The sequence below is a fragment of the Colletotrichum higginsianum genome (genome assembly GCF_001672515.1).
Source record: "Colletotrichum higginsianum IMI 349063 chromosome 7 map unlocalized unitig_7, whole genome shotgun sequence".
NCBI classification, from domain to species: Eukaryota; Fungi; Ascomycota; class Sordariomycetes; order Glomerellales; family Glomerellaceae; genus Colletotrichum; species Colletotrichum higginsianum.
The window spans coordinates 4,001,074-4,021,799 of record NW_017263917.1 but is presented as its reverse complement, the minus strand read 5'-3'; the positions used below and the strand labels follow the sequence as shown (position 1 = coordinate 4,021,799).

At 54.7% G+C, this 20,726-nt stretch overlaps 9 protein-coding genes across 9 annotated transcripts; 5 read left to right on the top strand and 4 right to left on the bottom strand.

Annotated features, from left to right (window-relative positions):
• Positions 1-206: 206 nt before the first annotated feature.
• On the bottom strand, positions 207-2,990 carry CH63R_10907 (UDP-glucose,sterol transferase; the record flags this gene model as incomplete). Its single annotated transcript, XM_018305881.1, has 6 exons — positions 207-1,059; positions 1,121-1,471; positions 1,533-1,896; positions 1,959-2,119; positions 2,184-2,841; positions 2,906-2,990. 6 exons carry the CDS (start codon positions 2,988-2,990, stop codon positions 207-209), a joined length of 2,472 nt encoding a protein of 823 aa, XP_018155305.1.
• A 578-nt stretch (positions 2,991-3,568) lies between these two features.
• CH63R_10906 (Sterol glucosyltransferase) lies at positions 3,569-4,090 on the bottom strand (the record flags this gene model as incomplete). The annotated part of the gene is made up of 1 exon (XM_018305880.1): positions 3,569-4,090. One exon carries the CDS (start codon positions 4,088-4,090, stop codon positions 3,569-3,571), a length of 522 nt encoding a protein of 173 aa, XP_018155304.1.
• A 1,096-nt stretch (positions 4,091-5,186) lies between these two features.
• Positions 5,187-7,064, top strand: CH63R_10905 (FAD-dependent monooxygenase; the record flags this gene model as incomplete). The annotated part of the gene is made up of 2 exons (XM_018305879.1): positions 5,187-5,668; positions 5,729-7,064. The coding sequence occupies 2 exons, from the start codon at positions 5,187-5,189 to the stop codon at positions 7,062-7,064; spliced, it is 1,818 nt and encodes a 605-aa protein (XP_018155303.1).
• A 159-nt stretch (positions 7,065-7,223) lies between these two features.
• CH63R_10904 (Homocitrate synthase) lies at positions 7,224-8,376 on the bottom strand (the record flags this gene model as incomplete). The annotated part of the gene is made up of 2 exons (XM_018305878.1): positions 7,224-8,319; positions 8,369-8,376. 2 exons carry the CDS (start codon positions 8,374-8,376, stop codon positions 7,224-7,226), a joined length of 1,104 nt encoding a protein of 367 aa, XP_018155302.1.
• Positions 8,377-9,470: 1,094 nt separating this feature from the next.
• On the top strand, positions 9,471-11,923 carry CH63R_10903 (ATPase; the record flags this gene model as incomplete). The annotated part of the gene is made up of 3 exons (XM_018305877.1): positions 9,471-9,595; positions 9,653-11,477; positions 11,576-11,923. 3 exons carry the CDS (start codon positions 9,471-9,473, stop codon positions 11,921-11,923), a joined length of 2,298 nt encoding a protein of 765 aa, XP_018155301.1.
• A 423-nt stretch (positions 11,924-12,346) lies between these two features.
• On the bottom strand, positions 12,347-13,033 carry CH63R_10902 (Ankyrin repeat containing protein; the record flags this gene model as incomplete). The annotated part of the gene is made up of 3 exons (XM_018305876.1): positions 12,347-12,417; positions 12,569-12,792; positions 12,843-13,033. The coding sequence occupies 3 exons, from the start codon at positions 13,031-13,033 to the stop codon at positions 12,347-12,349; spliced, it is 486 nt and encodes a 161-aa protein (XP_018155300.1).
• A 1,388-nt stretch (positions 13,034-14,421) lies between these two features.
• On the top strand, positions 14,422-15,033 carry CH63R_10901 (VHS domain-containing protein; the record flags this gene model as incomplete). The annotated part of the gene is made up of 1 exon (XM_018305875.1): positions 14,422-15,033. One exon carries the CDS (start codon positions 14,422-14,424, stop codon positions 15,031-15,033), a length of 612 nt encoding a protein of 203 aa, XP_018155299.1.
• Positions 15,034-15,652: 619 nt separating this feature from the next.
• On the top strand, positions 15,653-16,042 carry CH63R_10900 (Ubiquitin-like protein; the record flags this gene model as incomplete). The annotated part of the gene is made up of 1 exon (XM_018305874.1): positions 15,653-16,042. One exon carries the CDS (start codon positions 15,653-15,655, stop codon positions 16,040-16,042), a length of 390 nt encoding a protein of 129 aa, XP_018155298.1.
• A 1,817-nt stretch (positions 16,043-17,859) lies between these two features.
• Positions 17,860-18,284, top strand: CH63R_10899 (uncharacterized protein; the record flags this gene model as incomplete). The annotated part of the gene is made up of 2 exons (XM_018305873.1): positions 17,860-18,028; positions 18,103-18,284. 2 exons carry the CDS (start codon positions 17,860-17,862, stop codon positions 18,282-18,284), a joined length of 351 nt encoding a protein of 116 aa, XP_018155297.1.
• Positions 18,285-20,726: the final 2,442 nt, after the last annotated feature.

The window sequence follows — 20,726 nt, the reverse complement described above, 5'->3', positions numbered from 1 at the left end:
GGGCGCCCAAGAACGACAAGCATTCACAAACCCGAATTCTTCTGGAAGGAGAGATCATATGGTAAAGAGGTCGAGGCACAAATGATTCTCGAGCCTTGCGCCGAATTCATCCATCTGACAACCCTATTATGTACCGAAACGCCGATGCTGACACCAAAGGAAACAAACACGCCAAATACAGTCTGCGCGCAAGGCAGACTTGTCCTTCATCGCCCCCTTGTCCCCCGCATCCCCTCAAAGTCCTCGACAATGGCCGCATGATCCATCTTCCAGCTCGGGCTCATCGACACTAGCCAGTCGCCCTCGAGGAGCTTCTCATCCTCGATACTCCTCCGCATGTCCGCGTTCGAGGCGGCCCAGATGCTGCGGTAGATGCCCTGCGCCGGATAGCTCACGAGCCCAAAGGTGGCCGCCGTGCTCTTGGTCACCAGGCTCACCACTCCCTTCCCCAGGCCCTTGGCCGCACCAATTGCTCCCTGCTCCTTCTTGCCGGTGTACGTGTGGACAAAAATATCCGTGAAGCCGCCCTTCATGTCGTGGCAGAATGTCTTGCCCGCCACCGAAACGCCGCTGCGGAAGTCCTCGACGGCGTCGTGCTTCCGCACCTGATCGCCGTAAAGGTTCGGCACCGCCCGCAGGCCCTCGGTCATAGCGAGGGGTATGTCCACGAACAGGCCCTTGGTCGCGTTGCCAGCGAGCTTCCCGACGCCGCTGGCCGCCGCCGCGGCCATGGCTCCAGGTCTTCCCGAAGACTCCTCACTTCCCCTGGACGGCGGCGGACGGGTGCCCATCGCGTGTTGTTCGGCGTTGTCCGGGGCCCCGACGCCGGGGAGGGGAAGCATGGCAAAGGCAGGGGCTTGGCTGTGCCTCCGCGTCTTTGCGAGCTGCTCCTCGAGGTCTTCCGCGGATTCGCCGGTGCGTTTGTACTGCTCAAAGGGCTTGACGACGATGTCGGCCGTCGCGCTGGCCATTTTGACGATTGTCGAGAGGGATGCCGCGGATATCGCCGTCAAGGGATCCCATCTCTGGTTCTCTATGTTTGTTGGCTTCGACCGGTATCTGCAACCAAATTTAGCGCTTTATGGCCCCTGTAGCGGACACCATTGGCGTGGCAACTCACGACTTCAGCTGTTTCCGTTCTAGCCTCTCGTTCTTCACCAGGATGGACGCAACAGGCCTGCACATCTTGACCTGCTTCTTCCCCCTCCCGTAGACCAAAGCCGCCGGCTGGTCGGAGAAGAAGTCGCAGGCCATCTTGTTCTTGGGCAAGTTGGCGTGGAAGGCGTCGACGGCCGCCTGGACGCCGTTTTCCGTCCGCATGGAATCTGCCAGCTGCCGGGCTGCTGCGACGGCCTCGGGCGAGAGACACAGCTGAATGGCGTGTATGAGCTTCTGCGAGGTCAAGGAGCGGTACGGTATTGGGTCTGGTCCGGCGCCTGCTTCTGCGACAACGGCGCCCCAGAATGGCTGGCTATGCGTGGGCAAAGCGGTCAGTAAGCTTCTAAAGTAAAAAGTTTCCTATGTCATCTTACTCTCCGAAAAACGGGACGATTGTCGTGGGCCTTCCGTATCGCAGCCCGCAGGCCGTCGTACCGGCACCGCCGTGGTGGATCACGGCGGCAACTTGCTGGAATAGCCACTCGTGCGGACAGTCTCCCACGTAAAACACGTTGGCCGATTCCTCGCCTGTCAGGTTGCTCCATCCTCTCGAGATGATCGCTCTGACGCCCGTTGCCTTGATGGCGCTGAGGACCATTGTCATCAACCCCTCAATTCCGCCGACAACAATACTGCCGAAACCGATGTATATGGGCGGTGGACCAGCTTCCAGAAAGGCTTTCAAGTCGGGAGGTGGTGTGTACGGTGCCGGATCGCGGAAAAAGAAACCGCTAATGTCTAGAATCCGTGATAAGCAATAGTGCATGGAAACTGAGTATGCAAGGATGGGCTCAGCGTACCGATATGCGGACCCCAGTCGCTGGGCTTAGGTACGAGGGACGGTGACCAGCAGTATGTAAACGGGACCTGGAGGCTCTCGAGGATACGGTGACCCTCGGTCGACGGTACTGGCTCCAGACCCAAAGATTCGACCCTCCACGCGTTAACAAGATCTCCCAAGCTGTGATTCTGCTGTCAGCAACAAGACGCTTGATTCTCCCAAGGAAAAGGTAACAGTCGCTCACCCTTGCCACGTCAAGAACTCAACCGCCGCATACGAGGCGTGGTTCGTGCTCTTCTTATCCTCCTTGGAGTATTTGATGTTCGCCAGCGGATGCGGAAACGCCTTGGTGCTGGTCCACGGCATCGTGAACATCAGGTGGACGGGTATCCCGAGCGCCTGCGCACAATGAACATGCGCAAAGCTCGGCGGGTTCGCGATGATGGCATCCGCAACGAAGGGGACGTTGGACACCGGGTCCGGGCGCACGCAGGAGCGCCAGAAGCCGTCAAGCATCTCGACATACATATCGCGCTTGCGCTGGATGATGCCCGCGCGGATCTGGGACATCTTGGGGATCAAGGAGGGGGACTCGACCATGTAGGCCATGAGGTCGGCCGGGTCCCCCCCGACGGGGAAGAACTCGAGCTTATTGTCCGAGGCGGAGGACTTGTTGGAATCGAGGACGAAGGAGGAGAACTGGGGGTGTGTCGCTATCCTCACGCGGTGGCCCGACTTCTGGAGGGCAGCGGCGAGGGCGAGGAAGGGCTGGACGTCGCCGCGGGAGCCTACGACCTGGACAACAATGTTGAGGGGCATAGGCCATTGACGCTGGGGCGTGTATTGTGGTGTGTACTCGGGTGGCTCTGGTTCTTCGGGTTGTGCTGAGCTGGAGGCTTGATCTGCGAAGGATAGAAAGTGAGTTTTCGGAAGGTCATTTGTGCTTGGGGCGTGTTGGAGGCTAACCTTCGAGATGCAGATCTTCGAGCCCAAAAGCAGAGGCCTTGGATGTCCGGTAAGGACTCGGCGTGTCTCTCTTTTCGTCTTCCATGGTGTATTTTTACCTGCCGGAGACCGTCTGGGAGTGCAGTGGGTGGGTGAAGCGAGGACGGAGTCGAGGGAGGAGGAGAGAAAGGGCCAGGACAGGCATACTCAAACATACTTAAGCATACCTTTCCCACCACCGCACAACCTGCCGGGGGGGCAGGGAGTTGGCCGCGTCAGAGTGCCGGTTACGTCCAGCCGAGACTGTGGAGCAGAGCAATACCTTTTTTAGCTAATAAACGTCACAAATACGAGATACGTGACTCGACTGTGGTTTTGCTTTGTACCTAGTCCTGGAGTGACCGTAGGAAGAGCCTGGTTGTTGATTATCACGTAAATCATACCAGAGACGGCAATTTTCCCGTCTTGTGCTGGAAAGTGCTCTCTATCTCGGTGAAAATATATTCTCCTAGATCGAGCAATTCTGAACAACTAATTTACTATTTCAATATGCTTCGAAAGTTGGCCCTTATTCGCGCAATTATTATTATTCCAAGTATTCCCTACTTCATACTCTATTTCTTGTCCCGAAATCATGCAATTAGCTTTAGTTGAGAAATGTGTTGCCCATCGGGGACCGTGAAACTACACTTCTCGTTGGCTTCTATCGGGGAGCTCCTCCATGTCATCCTTGTCTCTCTCTTGTTTCGTCGTCCTTGTCCACTTCCTCGAGGCACAACAGTAGGCGCAGCCGTGGATGGCACTCAGAAGCCAGAGGATCATGCTGACGCCTGCAATCCATGCTCCCGCGGCGAGTCTCGTCCTCACATCCCCGGTGACAATGTTCCCATCATCACCTCGCACGAGGGTAGTCGAAGACACGCCACAGAGCGCGGCCCAGATGACGGCGAGACCAAAGTCCCAGACGGACCAGGCGGCGTGTGTGACGGTGGCGAAGACGTGGTAGGCGCAGGTCAGGGCCGAGAGGACGGCGGGGACGAGGGCGAATATCCAGTTGGTCCTGCTGACGTTTGTCGAATAGTCCCACGAGGCGAGAGAGGCGGCGTAGAGGCCGATTGTGACGATGGCGAAGATGAACTGGAAAATTCGTACGGCGGCGCGGACCGCGAGGCCAAAGGGGCCGGAGAGTTCCCAGTAGTCTCTCATGGCCTGTCGCTCTTGAAGATGAAGCGTTTGGGAGAAAAGAACAGAACAGAGCGAGCCGATGAAATGTATTTTGTTGAAGGAGTCTGATGGGAGAAGAATTCAGATGAAAGGGAAGACCAAACAGAGGCTAGACGTGGATTGGGATGAGAAAGGGTAAAGGGAAGGGGGTAGAGGGAGAGAGGGGGCAGTCCCCAGTACTTCATTCCAAACTACCTTCTACCAATATCTTGGCCCAGTTCGCAAGTCGCTTGATCCCGGTAGAGGATTAAGAGAAGAACAAAGTAAAAATAAAAGGGTTGAGAAAATCTTGACGCTGCCCATCCCTTCTTCGTGTGCATGTAAGTCGTCAGTGGGGGGGTGTGGCCAGTCCCTGAATCGCGGGCTAACCCACCAACCAGTGTATTTTCGTATTCTAAACGAAAATGCCCTCTCGTTTAGAATACGGTGTTTTGGAGACTAAATCGCCCCCGTCGCCGCCCCGTTTCAGCCTCTAGCGCCTCTGTCTCTTATGCGTATCCTCTCGCTTTGATGTATTCTAGAAAACAGGATCGACGTTTATTATTGCTCGAGTCGTGGCCGATCCTATGGAACTACCTTGGGCCTTGGCCTTGGCCCGCTGGAAACACGGTTCACAACTGCCGGCTCGAAGCCGAGCCAAGTATTGCGGAGACGAGAGCAAAGCACATACTCTCCCTCAGTTCTGCATGTTTTCCTCTCCGAGACCTCTCCGAGGTGATTCGTCACCACGTCCACCCAAATCGCCAGTCCTTGATTCGCGTTGGCCCATACCTACAGCATTAAACGGCCATGTTCGCTGAGCAACGGAGGGTCCGGGAGACCCCTTGCGGCTTCGCCGTCGTCGGCATCGCCTTGTGGGCTCTATCCTCTGTATGTCGTCAAGCTGTGGATGTAGATTACAACGGGGTAGGCGCTGAGGCTCTGCAATAGATTTACATCAGGATGGCGTCGTTAGAAATACGAAAAAGGCACAGCCGAATCTACCGTCTTGATATAAAGCGTCGAGACGGTCTCCTGGTTCCATGGCGTCCAGCAAATCAAGCCCTTCCCTCCACCATAGGAGAATCCTTTCTTTACCATGATGACAGTTAAATCAATCGCTTCGTTCTTTGCCCTTGTGAGCGCCCTGGGCGTCTCCGCGCAGCAGACTTGCAAACTCACCCCCCTTGATGCCGCCTGGCCGACCGAGGCCGACTGGTCTACGCTGAACACCACCCTCGGCGGCTCCCTTCTCCAAACCAGACCCATTGCATCGTCTTGTTATCCTGGGAACCCCTTTCACTCGTCCCAAGCTTGCGATGAAGTAAAGAAGGGATGGGGGTACTCATACTACCACGCCTCTCTCCCCGAATCCATCGACTCCCCTTTGTACGCCAACAACTCGTGTTTGCCCCCGGGCGCTCCCGGATACTCTCCGGACAAGGGCTGCGAGCTTGGTGGGTCGCCAGTGTACGTCGTCAATGCCACGAACGAGGATCAGATTGCAACTGCGATGCGCTGGGCTAGCGAGCGGAACATTCGCATTGTGATCAAGGGAACCGGCCATGATCTCAATGGCAGGTAAGAAGGACACCCGAAGAGGTACAGACAGACCTGATAATCGCTGACCTGACTGAACAGATCCTCCGGTGCATACTCGCTGTCGATCTGGACGCACAACTTCCAGCAGTTCGAATACAACGCCGAGTGGAGGTCTCCCAGCGACAACAGGACCGAGGCGGCTATCACGCTGGGCAGTGGTCACAGCTGGGGCTCCGCCTCCCGGGGTGCTGCGCAGTTCGGCAGGGTCGTCGTCGGCGGCGTTGATGAGTCCGTCGGAGTTGGCGGGCATATGCAGGGCGGTGGCCACGGCCCTCTTTCGAGCACCTTCAGCCTGGCGGCAGACCAGATCCTGCAGGCGCGTGTAGTCGCAGTGGACGGTCGCATTCTGGTGGCCAACGAGGCGCAACACCAAGACCTCCTTTGGGCTATCCGCGGCGGAGGAGCTGGCCAGTACGGCGTCGTCACCGAGTACGTCATCAAGGCACACCCAAACCCCGACAACGTTGTCTCGAGCGCCATCGAAGTGTCCGCGACGGGCAACGACACGGCATCCAAGGAGGCGGCCTGGAGGGCCTTTGCGGTCCTACTCGCCAGCGTCCCCGACTTGATGGACGTCGGACTGACTGGTACTGGCATCGGCACCGCCGCGGCTGCCCTGAACAGCTCTTCCGACGCGTTGCGGAAGGCCACGGGTTCCATCAGCTTTTTCACATACAACACAACACAAGAAAGGATGTCGTCGTTGCTTGAACCCGTGAGGGACAGGATTCTGGCTGAGATTGGAAACAGTTCCGTCAGTGTGAGCCTCAGCGAGCCGAGCGTACAGGCTGACTTCATGACCTTCTTTGAGAGCGTCAACGAAGCTCCCAGCGCTGCGGGCACCGCTGGTCTGATGACGAGCCGCCTACTCGGCCGCAAGGAACTTTCGGACATTCCCATCCCGACTTTGGCCTCTCACCTCCAGCAACTCATGGTGACGCAGGACCCAACAGGCACCGCTCTTATGGTTATCGGCCTTCAGGGCGGACAGGGGCCTCGCAACGCCCCGGAGGTAATGCGCGGCTCGCTCAACCCCGCGTGGCGCTCGGCTTACATCCACATGATGAGCTATGGGGCATCCGCCGACCCTACTCTCTCGCCCCAGGAGGCCCTCAACAGTGCCGCAAAGTGGTTGGAGGAGACTAAGGAGCCCGTCTGGCGCGAGTGGGCGCCGGGATCTGGTGCCTACATGAACGAGGGCAACGCATTCAACACCATGTTCAAAGAAGACTTTTATGGGGCTCCCTACGATCGTTTGGTTGCGATCAAGCGCAAGTATGATCCTACCGAGAGCCTGTTCGTCTTGTCGGGCGTCGGAAGCGATGCGTGGGAGTATGATCTGAACAGCGGCAGGCTGTGCAAAACGTCTGGATGAAAACGTCGTAATCACGGAGGAAGGTCAGACGATACGATACGACCTTGCATTGGAGCTGCATGTGCGGCCGTATGGGGTCGCTGTCAATAGCGTTTTTAAATATAGATATGTTGCGTGCCTCTGTATTTGTTATATGCTTCTCTCACTGGGCCCTGCTCATCAACTGTCCTGTCGTCGTTGTGGAACCGAGTCCCGCTTGCCTCTTTCACTTTCTGGCTGGCTTGTTGTTTCGTCCTGATTTTGTGTGACTGTTGATCGTCTCTTTTCATCTCCGACCCCTCTTTCGGAACGCTGGCTTCTTTCTCTGTGGCGACGGCCATCATTTCGGGAGCGCTCATCGTCTCGGGTCGATACACGGCGACGGTCATCATCCTTCCTGGATCCATGTCTTTCTTCGTCGCGACCCCTTTCTTGGGATCGAGGTCTGAGGTGTCGTTCTTCAAACCGTTTTTGATCTCGTCTCCACCGCTCATGCCTCTCCTTGCGCTTGCGCTTCTCCTCCATGCGTAGTTGTTCCAGTTCTCCCTGTCGCTCGGCTTCGAGGTTTTGGCGTTCCTTCTTGACTTGGCGCACCCTGGAGGCACCCATTTTCATCAAGGCGAGAGGATCGTTCGAAACTATCCTCTCGGCATCTCTCTTCTTCCGCCCAGGGTCTTCATTGCCCCATGCATCCTTACTCGGGGGTTCGAGTTCTGTGATGGCCCCGGAGGCGGCATACCAGGGACCGACCAAGCCGTCCCTACCGGCAGCATTCGAGAATCGCATGGTGTATTGATCTTCGAGTTCCTTCTTCTTTTTGGCGGCCTCTTTCTCGGCTTCTTCGTTCTTCAGATGGCGACCCTGTTTGCGCTCTTCGCCAAAGAGGTCGATATGGCCGGCGCTGTCGACGATAGGTGCAGAGCTGGTCGACTTGCGCAGCGTATCGTTTGCCGTTTCTAATACGTCCGCACGCTCTTTTGCAACACGTAACTCAAACTCAGTATCGTCCTCACCAGCGCGCTTGCGCTTCTTCTTCTCTCTACCGGCGGATCCAGCATCACGGTCCCGAGGCCGTGGCTCATCTTCAGGGGCTTCAACTGGGGCAAGAGGCGGTGGCGCTTCGCCTCGAAGGATGGCTAGACGGCGCTCGGCATCGACTTCTTGCATACGCTGCTCCTCAGCCTCTTCCTTGGCCTTTGCAGCGGCCTCATCTCGGCGGACGCGGGCGATGTTGTCCGCATTGTAAACGTTCCAGGACTTTTTGCCCAGTAAATGACTACAGGATTGTCAATTCGGTTCAGATTGTTCGTTATTGATGTACTCACAGAGGCATGATCGCAAATGGGAGACTCAATAATGTATTAAGGTGGTGATGAAGCCTGATGAAAGAAGGTCAAGTCTCATTTAAGTTGCTGGTTGCTTATCCAGCTCCAGGCGGCTAGTGCCATTTGGGCGCCAATGGACGTCATAGTGACAGCGGGGCATGAATGGGAGCTGCACGTGTCCCACTTTCCATTGTCCTTCCCATGTCCTAGGTTGCCGACACTGAACTGACACGCTCAGCTCATCATTGCTAAAGATTGCGCACTGGGTGCTTACATGCGTTTCAATCATCTTGCTGACAAGGTGTCCAGTCAAGGTTATCATATCAACCCTGATTGGTGTTCCCGTTCGCCATTCGTTTCTATTCTTTGTTGATACATCTTCTCCCTAGTTATGCTTACAAACCCCAGCGTTGCAAAACAGCGTGTACGCTTGACCTTATGGGCCGCAACTAACGGACTAAGCCACCGGCGAGGAAGTCATCCTGCTTTTTTTATAACAAAACTCAAGCAGCAGTTACTGTCTGCTGTGATACTTTGGTAAATACCATGAAGTCTAGCGTTCGAGTGAGCCATAATGGGGATGACCTCTATGGTCAACGTTGGGGAGTATTAAGATGACGTGCCTAGGTAGGCAGTTATCATGCTCCCAGTCGAGTCGAGCATTCTCAAACGATGTAGCCAGAGTTGAAACAGACTGAACACGGTTACAAACCACTCTTCCGAATCCACATAAGCACCGATACCTCTTCCCGTCTTCCACGCCATTCGCTGCAGCAAGGGTAAGGTGAGCAAGGAAAGGGTCCACAGTATACGTACCTGCTTGCTTCGCCTTACTGTCAACGTTGCCTAAACCAGCTTTAGCGCTCCCCGGGCTCCAGGGACTTAAGGCGAAGAGACGACGCCGAACGTCGTGCAGCCCCTCCAAGCCAAGTTACAACATCCACCTACATAACCTCTATCCCGTCGTCATCCTTGCTGTCCACCACACCGACCACTCGATTCAACCGCGCACCGTCCCGACCACGCCAAATACGTTGCGCAACGCCACTGCCATCCCGATCAACTCGTTTCCCCTTCTCACCCCGACTGAGCGAGCTTCGATATGAGCTTCCCCGAGAAGCCTCTGCCTCGGCAGCAACCGCATTCGCCCAGACAGCCTGGCGTGCGTCTGAGAGTCGAGAAGATCAGGGACAAGGCCCTACAGACACAGCTTATCTACGCCAATGTGTAAGCAGGCATCCAACAATCTCTTGACCGTCTCCCCCCCGACTAACCCTCGGCTAGTGCAGGCGTCAGCTACCGAGACTTTGCCCCGAGCCGCGACGGTACCGACATCAACATCCTCATCAGGGCCAGAGACCCTGTCCGTGGAACAGTACGAGAGAATGTCGTCAGGGCTCGCCCCACACCCGAACTCCCCGAGGGAACCATCAGTCTTTCCGACCCCCAGCGGCAATGGCTCAAGATTGGAATGACCGACACTTTCGAGGGCGAGGTTTACGATGCCAGCAGACAAGGCGCTACCCACCTCGAAGCCATGGACCTGGAGCTGTCTTGGGCCTCGATGAAGAGAGATCCAAACTACGAGTTCACACACGAGTACTTGGCCAAGGTCTTTGAGCGCTTCTTCCAGATGCACTTCTTCGCCCCCGGTCAGCGCACCCTGCTCGACATTGAAGGCCTCAAGGTGTTTGCTACTGTCAAGACCATCACCTTCCAGGGTGGTCGCGGGCCTGAAGCCGTTGTCACAACCTCCGATCCCTCTGCCCGTGGCTTCTACAGCACCGCGACCCTGCTGTCCTTCTTCAAGGCCGCCGACTCGGAACTGAAGCTTCAAGTTGGAGAGCACCAGGGCAACGCCAACCCCATCATTTCGCCAGACTTCAAGTTTGAGGACATGGGTATTGGTGGTCTACACGACGAGTTCTCCACCATCTTCCGCAGAGCCTTTGCTTCCCGTGTCTTCCCTCCGCAGCTGGTAGCGAAGCTGGGCATCCAGCACGTCAAGGGTATTCTGCTCTTTGGTCCTCCAGGAACCGGAAAGACGCTCATTGCCAGACAAATTGGCAAGATGCTCAACGCCCGTGAGCCCAAAATCATCAACGGCCCCGAAGTCCTCAATAAGTTCGTCGGACAGTCTGAAGAGAACATCCGAAAAATGTTTGCCGACGCTGAGAAGGAGTACAAGGAGAAGGGCGACCAGAGTGGCCTTCACATCATCATCTTTGATGAATTGGACGCCGTCTGCAAGCAGAGAGGATCTGGCGCTGGCGGTGGTACTGGCGTCGGCGACAGTGTTGTTAACCAGCTTCTCACAAAGCTCGACGGTGTCGACCAGCTCAACAACATCCTGCTCATCGGTATGACCAACCGAAAGGACATGATCGATGAGGCTCTGCTGCGTCCCGGGCGTTTGGAAGTCCAGCTGGAGATCAGTCTGCCTAATGAAGAAGGGCGCAAGGAGATTTTCATGATTCACACGGCCAAGATGCGAGACAACAACATCATGGATCCCAAGGTCGACGTAGCATCGCTGGCAGCCCGCACCAAGAACTACTCCGGTGCCGAGATCTCCGGTGTCGTCAAAGCGGCGACTTCGTTCGCTTTCAACCGCCACACTGAAGTGGGAAACAGCGCCAAGATGAAGTCGGACGTCTCTGCGATGAAGATTACAATGGACGACTTCGAGAACGCGCTGATTGAGGTCAAGCCTGCCTACGGTGTTTCCGAGGACGAAATCTCCAACGCCCTTGGCATGGGAATTTTGCAGTTCAACGACAACATCCCAGCCATTATCCGTACAATGATGGGCTACATCGACACCGTCAAGGAATCAGATGTGCTCACCAGAATCCCGGTCCTCCTTCATGGGCCGCCCGAGTCTGGAAAGACTGCTCTGGCCGCGCACACTGCCTCGCTGTCCGACTTCCCATTTGTCAAGCTTGTCTCGCCTCAGCACCTGACTGCTTTCCGGGATGAGTTTGGAAAGAAGGACTATCTCACCAAGGTTTTTACCGACGCCTACAAGTCGGAGCGAAGCATCGTTATCTTGGACAACTTTGAGCAGCTGATTGAATGGAACCCCATCGGACCTCGCTTCTCCAATACCGTGCTCGACAGACTTATTTCTCTCATCCAAACACAACCTCCCAAGGCAAGTCTACTCATCCTATCCACCCACAAAAGCCATTAACTAACCTCGCGTAGGGCCGTCGTATCCTCATCATGGTCACAACATCAGAACGCTTCATCCTCAGCAACTTAGGAGTTCTCAAGCACTTCCGTAGACAGATCCCCGTACCCGCTGTCTCAGACGTTCGCGAACTCGCCTCGGTTTTGGATCAAACGGGTATGTTTGGTGCAAACGATGTCCAGGCCGTCATCGGATCCATTCAGAACGACACCCGATCCGAAAAGATCGGTCTTGGCATTAAGACGATCCTGGAATCCATCGAGGAGTCCAAGGTCGAGGCATCTTCGCAGGGTACCGACATGCTGGAGAGCGTTGCAAACAGAATTGTGACGGCCATTTCCTCCAATGCGTTGGATGGTTAGAAAAGACGGAGCGCTCTTGGTTTCAAGCAATAGAGTAGACGTTCAACAAAGACGTCCAAGATCCCACAAACTGTACACCGCCTTGAGCAGTAAAATGTGCAAGTGACATGCGTTCATGACATCGAGGAGAAATCAGTTTATGAACTTTACCAGTCCAAGATCCTCTCTCTTATCTTCCATCTTGAGGGCAAGTCTGTCAGAGCAGTAACCATGTTGTAGAGGGAGGATGGGGGAGGGAAGGGCAGCCTGAAGAGCCACTCGTCACTCCCAGAAGAGGCGATCCCAAAACCAGGCGTCCTCTATGCCAAACTAAATCACCCGCGGTCTTTTGTAGTCTTTCAGTGACTTCTTCCCATATGTCTGGTAAGTTGCATTATTCTACCGAGAGGATATTCGAGATTCATCCATAGATCTGTCTTGTCACTAAACGACCCGGTATTGCTTGTCGACGAGGTCGTCTGTCCAGTACAATGGGATCGAGGCCATCAAAGGCGCTGAAAATGTAGCTAGGGCTCGTGGGGCTCATCGATGCAAGAGTGTAAGCGATGAGTCAAGGTTCTTCGGCGGTTCCTGGATTCAACGCTCTTTTGTGCATTAATGAGCAAAGAGGCGCAGTTGTTTGTTTTTGGTAAGACTTCAACCAACCTGTTATGGACTGCAGCAGCGTAACTAGCTCATGTCGCCGTATATCTTTAGTGACCTTGTCGACTTTCTGCCTTTGCCCGTTGAGCATGGCCCCTTTGATATTTCCTTGGCGTTTTCTGCTGGCTATTTGAGAGCCAACATATCTCCAAATATCGGCACTTCTGTTCTTGGGAACTCTCTTACGGAATCCCCACTTCTTGAGTCTGTACTCAAGCTGAGCTTTCCTATGGTCTGTCAGTGATGGACAGGTAACGAAGACAAAAAATTTACGGACGTTACAGCGAAGCCGTTCTCTTCGAGCCTATGCCTCGCATCGACAAGAGAGACTTTTTCCGTAAGGATCATCTGCCGAATAGCAGACTTGTATTGCAGCCAGTCGGCATTTGGGATTCGACCTCTGGGTGCAGCCATGGCAGGGGTGAAAGCAGGAGAGCTGTCAGTGACCGATGAACCAAGGGACTTCATGGAGAGTGTATTTCACACAAACATTGAAAACGAGCAATGTCTAGAGAACATGGCCCTGTGGGGAGTGCCAGAAGTATATAACAGGCTTGGTTCCGACTTCACCGTAGTTCATCAGGCTCTGGGTTTGACCGTTAGCTGAACAACAAGAGTTTTAATTGGAAGTCTCCTAAGCCACTTTATCTCCCATTCGTCCGGGTGTGCTGTGCCATGCGCAGTCGTGAACAGCCGATGTCATCCAAGAGTAAATGCGATTGGCTTCAACCCAGGTCGGAAACGCGTACTTGATTTGCCGGAAGACGCAACTGGGCCTACATCCTGAGACCCTCGCGGCCACCATTGAATATGACCACAGTCTGAACAACCAAGCCAAGGAATAATGAGTCCTCCGTCCTTATGGATAGCCCGGGGACTTCCAAGCCTCATCAGCGAGCTTCATGATTGGATAACACCGAAACCTGAAATACAATGAGTGGGATGGAGTGCGAGGCAACCTTGTGCGAGTATGCTAATAGCATCGTTTCTCAGCTGATCTCGAGAAGCTCTTCTCAACGACTACTTGAACAAAAATATATATTCCCAATATGTGACTTCCCTTTCAAACAGTCTTCGGCATGGACATTGCACTTGAGGCAATCATTGTAATTGTAACCCTTGCCGTCAGTCTACCCTCCACTCTCCTTCTTATTCTGAGATGCTGGCGTTGTAGACAGCGCAACCGTAAGAGTAAGTGGGAGCACGTCCAAAGTTACTGATGTGAAATGCTTCTTTTCATCAGCTTACCAACAACAGCACGTCGCTCCCTGCAAAACATATTGACTCCTTTCGATGGCCTGTCCCGAGACGAGCGTATTCTGTGGTTGCAGCCAGCTACAGAAATTAGGCTGTGGACGGTCATCGGTCTCCAAATAGACATGATGCAAGACACCAGCACTGCGTTCCCTCTGCGCGAAGTACGGGACCGAGACGGTACGACGTTGGCAAAGGTGATAGTGGACGCGGTGCATGGTGTTCATGACAGGAGACGGGGGGGGAGCCCTGCGAAGGCCTATAATGTGCTCTCAGGATGATTCATGGTAGCTATTGAGCTGGATGATGAGTATTTTGTGGTCGGTACCTTTGACAACAAACGCAAAGGGGGCCATTTGACGATGTGGGAGATGCAGTAGTACAAGTAACCAAATCCAAGGAGACGGTGAGTGAGGTAGGCAGTGGTACGTACCGGCCACCTCGAGTTATTATGCAATCAACTTGCTTGAAGGTGGGGCAACGTGTGAGGTCACCCGTAGTACCCAATTGTTACCCTCCGACCTATCCACCTTGTCTCAAGCTTTCGTGAACATTTACGCCTCTTCACGACAACCATCTCACACCGAACCATTTACTTCACGATGGCTGATCGAGAGCGATCTAGGTCGCGCTCGCCTCGGCGCGATCGTGAAAAAGACCGCGAGAGACCGAGAAAACAGGGAGGCTTCAAATGGAAGGACAACAGCCGCCGTGACGACCGCGAAGACCGACGAGGCCTTGAGCGAGGCTACCGCAACCGCTCCCGATCCCCTCGCCGCGACGCAGACAGAGACCGTCGCCCCCGCGACGGTGACCGTGATCGCGATCGCGATCGCAATCGTAACAACGACAGCTACCGCCCGCGTGATTCCGGCGCCAGGGACAGCAGGCCCAGCGCCTCGAGCTCCAAGGATGCGCCGAAAGCCGCCAAGAAGGAGAAGCCCAAGCCCGTGCCTGCGCCTGCTGCCGGCGGCGAGGAGATGATCATCGTACACGTCAACGATCGCCTGGGAACCAAGGCCGCGATTCCCTGCTTGGCTTCGGACCCTGTCAAGATGTTCAAGATTCTGGTGGCTGCGAGAGTCGGCAGAGAGCCCCACGAGATTCTGCTGAAGCGACAGGGCGAAAGACCGTTCAAGGACAACCTCACGCTGGAGGACTATGGTGTCAGCAACGGTGTACAGCTGGATCTTGAGGTCGATACTGGTGATTAAGAGGATTGGGAACATGTGCGGGGCCCATGCTGTCAGGATGAGGCCGTGCCGCCGTTTGCGCTGTTGAGGCATGCATTCGGCCCTATTTTTGGAATCGTCAGGAAATCGCAACATATTTACGGCTTGATCACTTTGGCGTTATCGGGAGGTCACAAATCATGGGGTTGAGTCTGGAGGTCAAGGATACCCTTTTCAAAGACAATGCAGAAGATATGCGGCTGTACTTTTACCAGGAATTCCATCAAAGCTCATTCGGTCTGGAGGTTCAGTCTGCAGCGGGAGAACAGAGCTATCTCGAGTTCTTGCTGTCACGTGAATTATCACGTGAACCCGTGAGCTTCCGCGCGAAGACCCCGCTTGGGCCGTCGCGGCATGAGACGCGCCCTTAACTTGACATTAGGCAGACTAGCATCCTTCGTTCTTGACTTCAAAAGTACGACAACTGCACTTGATGAAACCCTTTTGCTGCCTATCTTCTCTTTCAAACCTCTCTCACACCCGACCTAATCTTGAACTCGACCTCTCATCTGGGGACACCTCCAACATTCACGGTTATAACATCGCCATGTCTATGGCAAACCTTGCGAGTGCGTCACCTGTGACTGCGACACGAGACATCATGTCCATTTCCATCCCCGAAGGCGATGATATGAAGACACAGCTCGATCGCATCGCCCGCTCAAATCGCACCCAGTACGAGAAGCGAGTCTGGTCCGCCCTGTGTCAAGTACCCAAAGGCCAGGTCACAACATACGGCATATTGGCAGCCCACCTCAAGTCTTCGCCCCGTGCCGTCGGCAACGCTTTGCGCCGCAACCCATTCGCGCCACAGGTCCCGTGTCATAGAGTCGTCGCCACCGGCGGGGCTCTGGGAGGCTTCAAGGGCAAGTGGCCCAAGGACGGAGAGGGTATCACTCTTGATGAGAAGAGGATGCTCCTGAGGAAGGAAGGCGTCAAGATTGATTCAAGCGGGAGAGTCTTGGGCTCGCCGTTTTTGGCATTTATCTGATGAGATTCGATACACTAATGAGACATTGGCACCCAGCTCTTCGTGGCCCCAGTCCGTACTTAAGGAAATTGGGGTTCACCGGGGGTCGAGTCATGTGCCTGGCTCTGCTTCTTAAGTTAGAAGTACTTTAATGTTCTGATGTGAACGTCTGATCGCAACAAGGGAGGGAGGGTCCTTGGCAATACGGCACGGCACGGCGCGCGACAAGCGCGGGTCTGAGGGCCCGACAAGCTTTCGTTCTACATCTTGGGGGCCGAATCCATTCACGGTACTATGATTTTCGTTGAGACAGGATTCTGAGGAAAATATCTACACGGCTTTTTTTCTTGAGCATTGGCCTTCATGACATAGTTTGCTTACACAACATGACCAGTGCTGAAGTGTTGATATACAAGCGACATTTTGGGGCAGAAAGTAGTAAAAAAGTAGGCACAGTGCCGAACACATACCTAAAGCAATATACACAAAGGCCAAAGGGCAAAAACAACAACCCCCTCCCAAAAAAAAAACCCCCCATCTAAAGATCAAACAGTACAAGCCAAAGACAAGCCGGCGAAAATCAAGCCGGCGGGAAATGAGAGTAACCATTTCCTAGAAGAAAGGAATGGAAGGTGAATGCCCAGGGCTGAAGCTATTAAGGCGGTCGTCACCTGCAATTCTTCTAATCCGGAGTGGGAAAGCTTGACTTTCTTCCGTGGCGGAGCCCAATTGAAGGCAGTGATAGAAGTTCGTGATTACAAGACTATGGAAGCGTCAGGGTCTGCTCAGACCGTGAAAGATATACGCATGGCCCCCCCCGACTGGTGCTGCTGCTGATGTCGCCAGAAGAAAAGAGAGAGGCTGACAATCATCGTTGTTTCAGATTGTGGACGCCAAATAAAAGGAGGATAGAAGCCCTTGAGCAAAACGCTGGGAGCAGAGGTAGTTGGGCACCAACCTGGTTGAGTAGGTACCGAGTTAGAGGAATGTTGCTTTCCTCTACGCTTCAGGGGGGGTACGTGAGATAGCCTCTGGGTTTTTCCGAATTATTGAAAGATAAGCAAAGAGTGTTTGAAAACTGGTTGAATACTTCTAAAATTAACCCTATTAGAAGCATTGTTACTGTAACCCTAGGTAGAGTGTTACTCCTTCCATCCTGCCTTCGCCTAGATTTACACCTCCATTGTGTGGGAAGCTTCGGCATCAATGAACTCCGAGCGCTGGTGTAAGCAATACCGCTGCTTCTTAGAAAACACGAATTCCTACAGGGGCCAACTCCCACACCTAGACCGTCGACTTCAGGCTGAGTAGCAAGAAAGCTTATGTCCATAAAGGTCTGGCGTACGACTTAGGTCTTCGTGAGAGTATTGACATCTACAACGTTGCACCCGCAAACTGCCACAATACCCCGCCAGCATCGAATGGAATTCCGCCCCCAAGAGCATCACTACCACCAGGTTACACTGGCTTGACCCAGAGCAGCATTGCCAAGTGAAGGCCACGGCTTCTCAGCGGGCAGACCCGAGACGTCAAAAATAGAATCCGCGTTTCGGCAGTTGTGTCACCAACATAAGCCCGACTGTACGGGAGCCAAGAGGACGATGCCAGGGCTGGCGGCGGACTTCCACCACTAGCTCATTGATGGCGATGCTGCTTTGGACAATGACATCAACGTCGGCAAGGACGATATCTCGTGTTGACATGGCGCTCTGTCAGCGTAGCTGCAGGTTAGTAGGCTGGTCAAATTGCCACCTTGAAGCTTACACGCTATAAAGCAACCGTCGATGCGCCCGAATGATCCGGAAACAGATCGCTACGCATCTTGAACGACATCCATGATGAAGCTTGCTGGCCCGTTCACGATTTTCTCTGCCGTCTTCGTTGCGGCAGCCCCGACGCCACAGGGTGATGAGCCTGCCGCAGTATTCGGCATCTCATTCACCTTCGAAAACGGCACCTTCACCGATGTTTTCGACGTACCTGAGACGCTCTCAGGGTACCCCCTCGGTAAGTTCACCTCAAACAGGCCTCACCACCGAGGGATGCCGCCCTGCCGACATGGTCTGATCCTCTCCAAACAGCCAGCAACGGCATCGTGACCAACGTCTTCATCTACCCACCGCCAGGCCAGCCCGCCCGCTGCGCATTCCTAGAGCCCGAACCCAGCAGACAGGGTCTCGGGGCCTGGGTAATTGCCCGCGCGACGACCATTGCCCTCGATCCTCCGGGAGAGGTTGGCTTCGTGCAGTGCAACAGGGCCTAGGACGGCTTGGCATTACCGATAGACCCGGACGATGTGGACGAGACGAGGAGCCGCAAGGGGGGAGATACGGATACGCAGAAGAGGGAGACAAAGACAAGAACGGAGCCTAAATTGCTGCTTCCTTCCCGAAAGAGACTGAGAGACGACGATAGATAGCGATGGGCCCCCACCATCGGAAAGAAATCAGATGTTGCGTCAGCCTCGAGAGGGGGGCTGCACTAGGGTGCAGTCTCCGGTTCCTGCATGGTGTACGAAGCGTGTTAGTCGAAAGGGGAGGGCCTCTCCGAGATGATAGACGGCGCAACATCCTCTTCCGATGCGCGCCTTGGCCTCTCGGCCCCTCCATCCGTCGGCGCTAGCACGTGTGTTTGTTGGTTCAAAAGAGAAAAGAGGCACGTCGGGTGCGCAACCGCAAAAAGACCGGGTCAGAATGGGGGCCAGAAGCATTCTGCAGCGCTCAGATGCAGCGGCGAGATGCCAGGTTCGGTAGTCTTCCGGGGCTAGAGGAGATCGATCCATCATCTATCCCACTTGGTAACCTTGCCGCACAGAACGCGGGATGCGGGTTCGGCGTTGTAGTTGGCCGCCTCTTTTTCTCGCACTCCGAGAGATCCCAGAGTAGAATAGAGCCCCGCATATTCTGCAGGTAACTGTTGGAACGCTGTGGAGGCGTTCAGGCCGAAAGAGGATGCTTCTATCGCCGAGGTTCAAAGGGTAGATGGCTCGATGTCGCCACATGAGATGTTGGACGGGGAAAAGGGGGACCACCAAGAAACGCAACGGCTGACGCTAGTGGACATGACTATTGAACGGACACTACGGAGGATGAGGACAGTCTCGGCGCAGAAGCGATGGTGGCGTTGAAAATCGATAGAAGCGGCAGATTGCGATGTTTGCCCCACGCACTCCTGCATGTGTGTGTGTGTATGTTTGTGTGTATGTGTGTGTGTGTGTGTGTTGGAGACTCTCTGATTCACCTTCTTCAAGTCGCTGGGTTTTCCTAATGGGTGCCTCGTCTCCACCTGGGTCTCAAGTGGGAACGAGGCATCCCACCGGGCCATCGTCTATCACGAGAACGAAAGGAAGAAAGATGTTTCCATCGACGGCAACCGAAATACCTCCGCCAACACTGGCACATGCACGTCTCAGTCGGCCTGAGCAGCGACTCATTGATCATCGTGTTGTTTTTGCGCCGACTAACCCAAGCGGACAACCGAACAACTTGACAACAAACAAACAACGACAGCAATCCCATTGTTGGCGGCTCGGCGGGCGACTTCGGGCAACGTGCAACGTGCAAAGAGCTTGGTCCCCGTGGCGTTAATCAGCGTAGGGCAGAGATCCCGACAAGTCGGCCGCTCGTGTCAATACGTTGTGAAGACTCTGCCTTTCCCCTCTGGGTAGCGTAACGTTCCGCCACCCGTCGTCTCCATTGCCAAGGGCCATGTACCACCACCATCACCATCACCACCACCACCATCGGGCCTGTGCTGCGGGGACAGGAGCTGGGACGACACAACAAGAGATGAACTGTAGGCCCCGGACCAAGGGCGGGAAGGGGAATTACAGGGATTCCTGGGGGCTTGCAACGGACCCAGCAGGCGAGTCCAGGGTGCATCTCGCTTTGCGACAATTCAGGATCAGACAAACACACGCTTGCGTTATGCGACCTATCCGTTAAAAATGGCATGGCACGGCAATGGCGGCGAAGCATCCAATTCAGCTGCTGTTCGTCCGATGCAGACCACCCCCCGGCAGTTGGCGAGATTCAATTTCATGCAAAAGCAGTGCAAGGCCGCAACTGACTGTCAAACCCCTTCCAGAAGCCTGTTAGATCGGACGGCGCTTGACACCATTCCTCATGCTTCATCTCATCTCCGCTCACAGTCCTGAACATCCAAGCCTCAAAGTCTCCTCGGATACTTGACGAGGCTCAGCTGGTCCTCTCTGTTCCTCGAACCAGCGTAACCTCATGTCGATCCTTAAGCGCCAAAGTTACTGCTATAGCTTCACAGTTTTATGGATATCGCAGTAAGCAAAAGGCCCATAGACACAGACTGTGGATGGCAAAAAGAGTCCACAATTCAGACAAACCCCGGTCCATGGCACGCTTCAAGGGGGAGCAGAGCTCCGCACCTTCTACCCCGTGGTCACCTAGCTATCCCGGAGTATGCTGCTCAAAAGGGGTTAATCCTGGAAGACAAGACGCCTGCCTCTACGCCTACTGGTCCGTGGTAGACTCCCGTAGGGAACCCTCGACATCGCCTTCGACATCAGTTCTCGCCCCCCCAACGCAACGCAACGCACACAGCCCGGCCGCGGGTGAACCGATCCCAGCTTTGCATCCTGCCAGTTCTGCCCCTCGATATAAAGACTGCTCAATGGCGCTCCCGCTCCATCAAGCCTGTCAGGAGTCTTCCCTGCAGCCTAGTCATTCTTTAA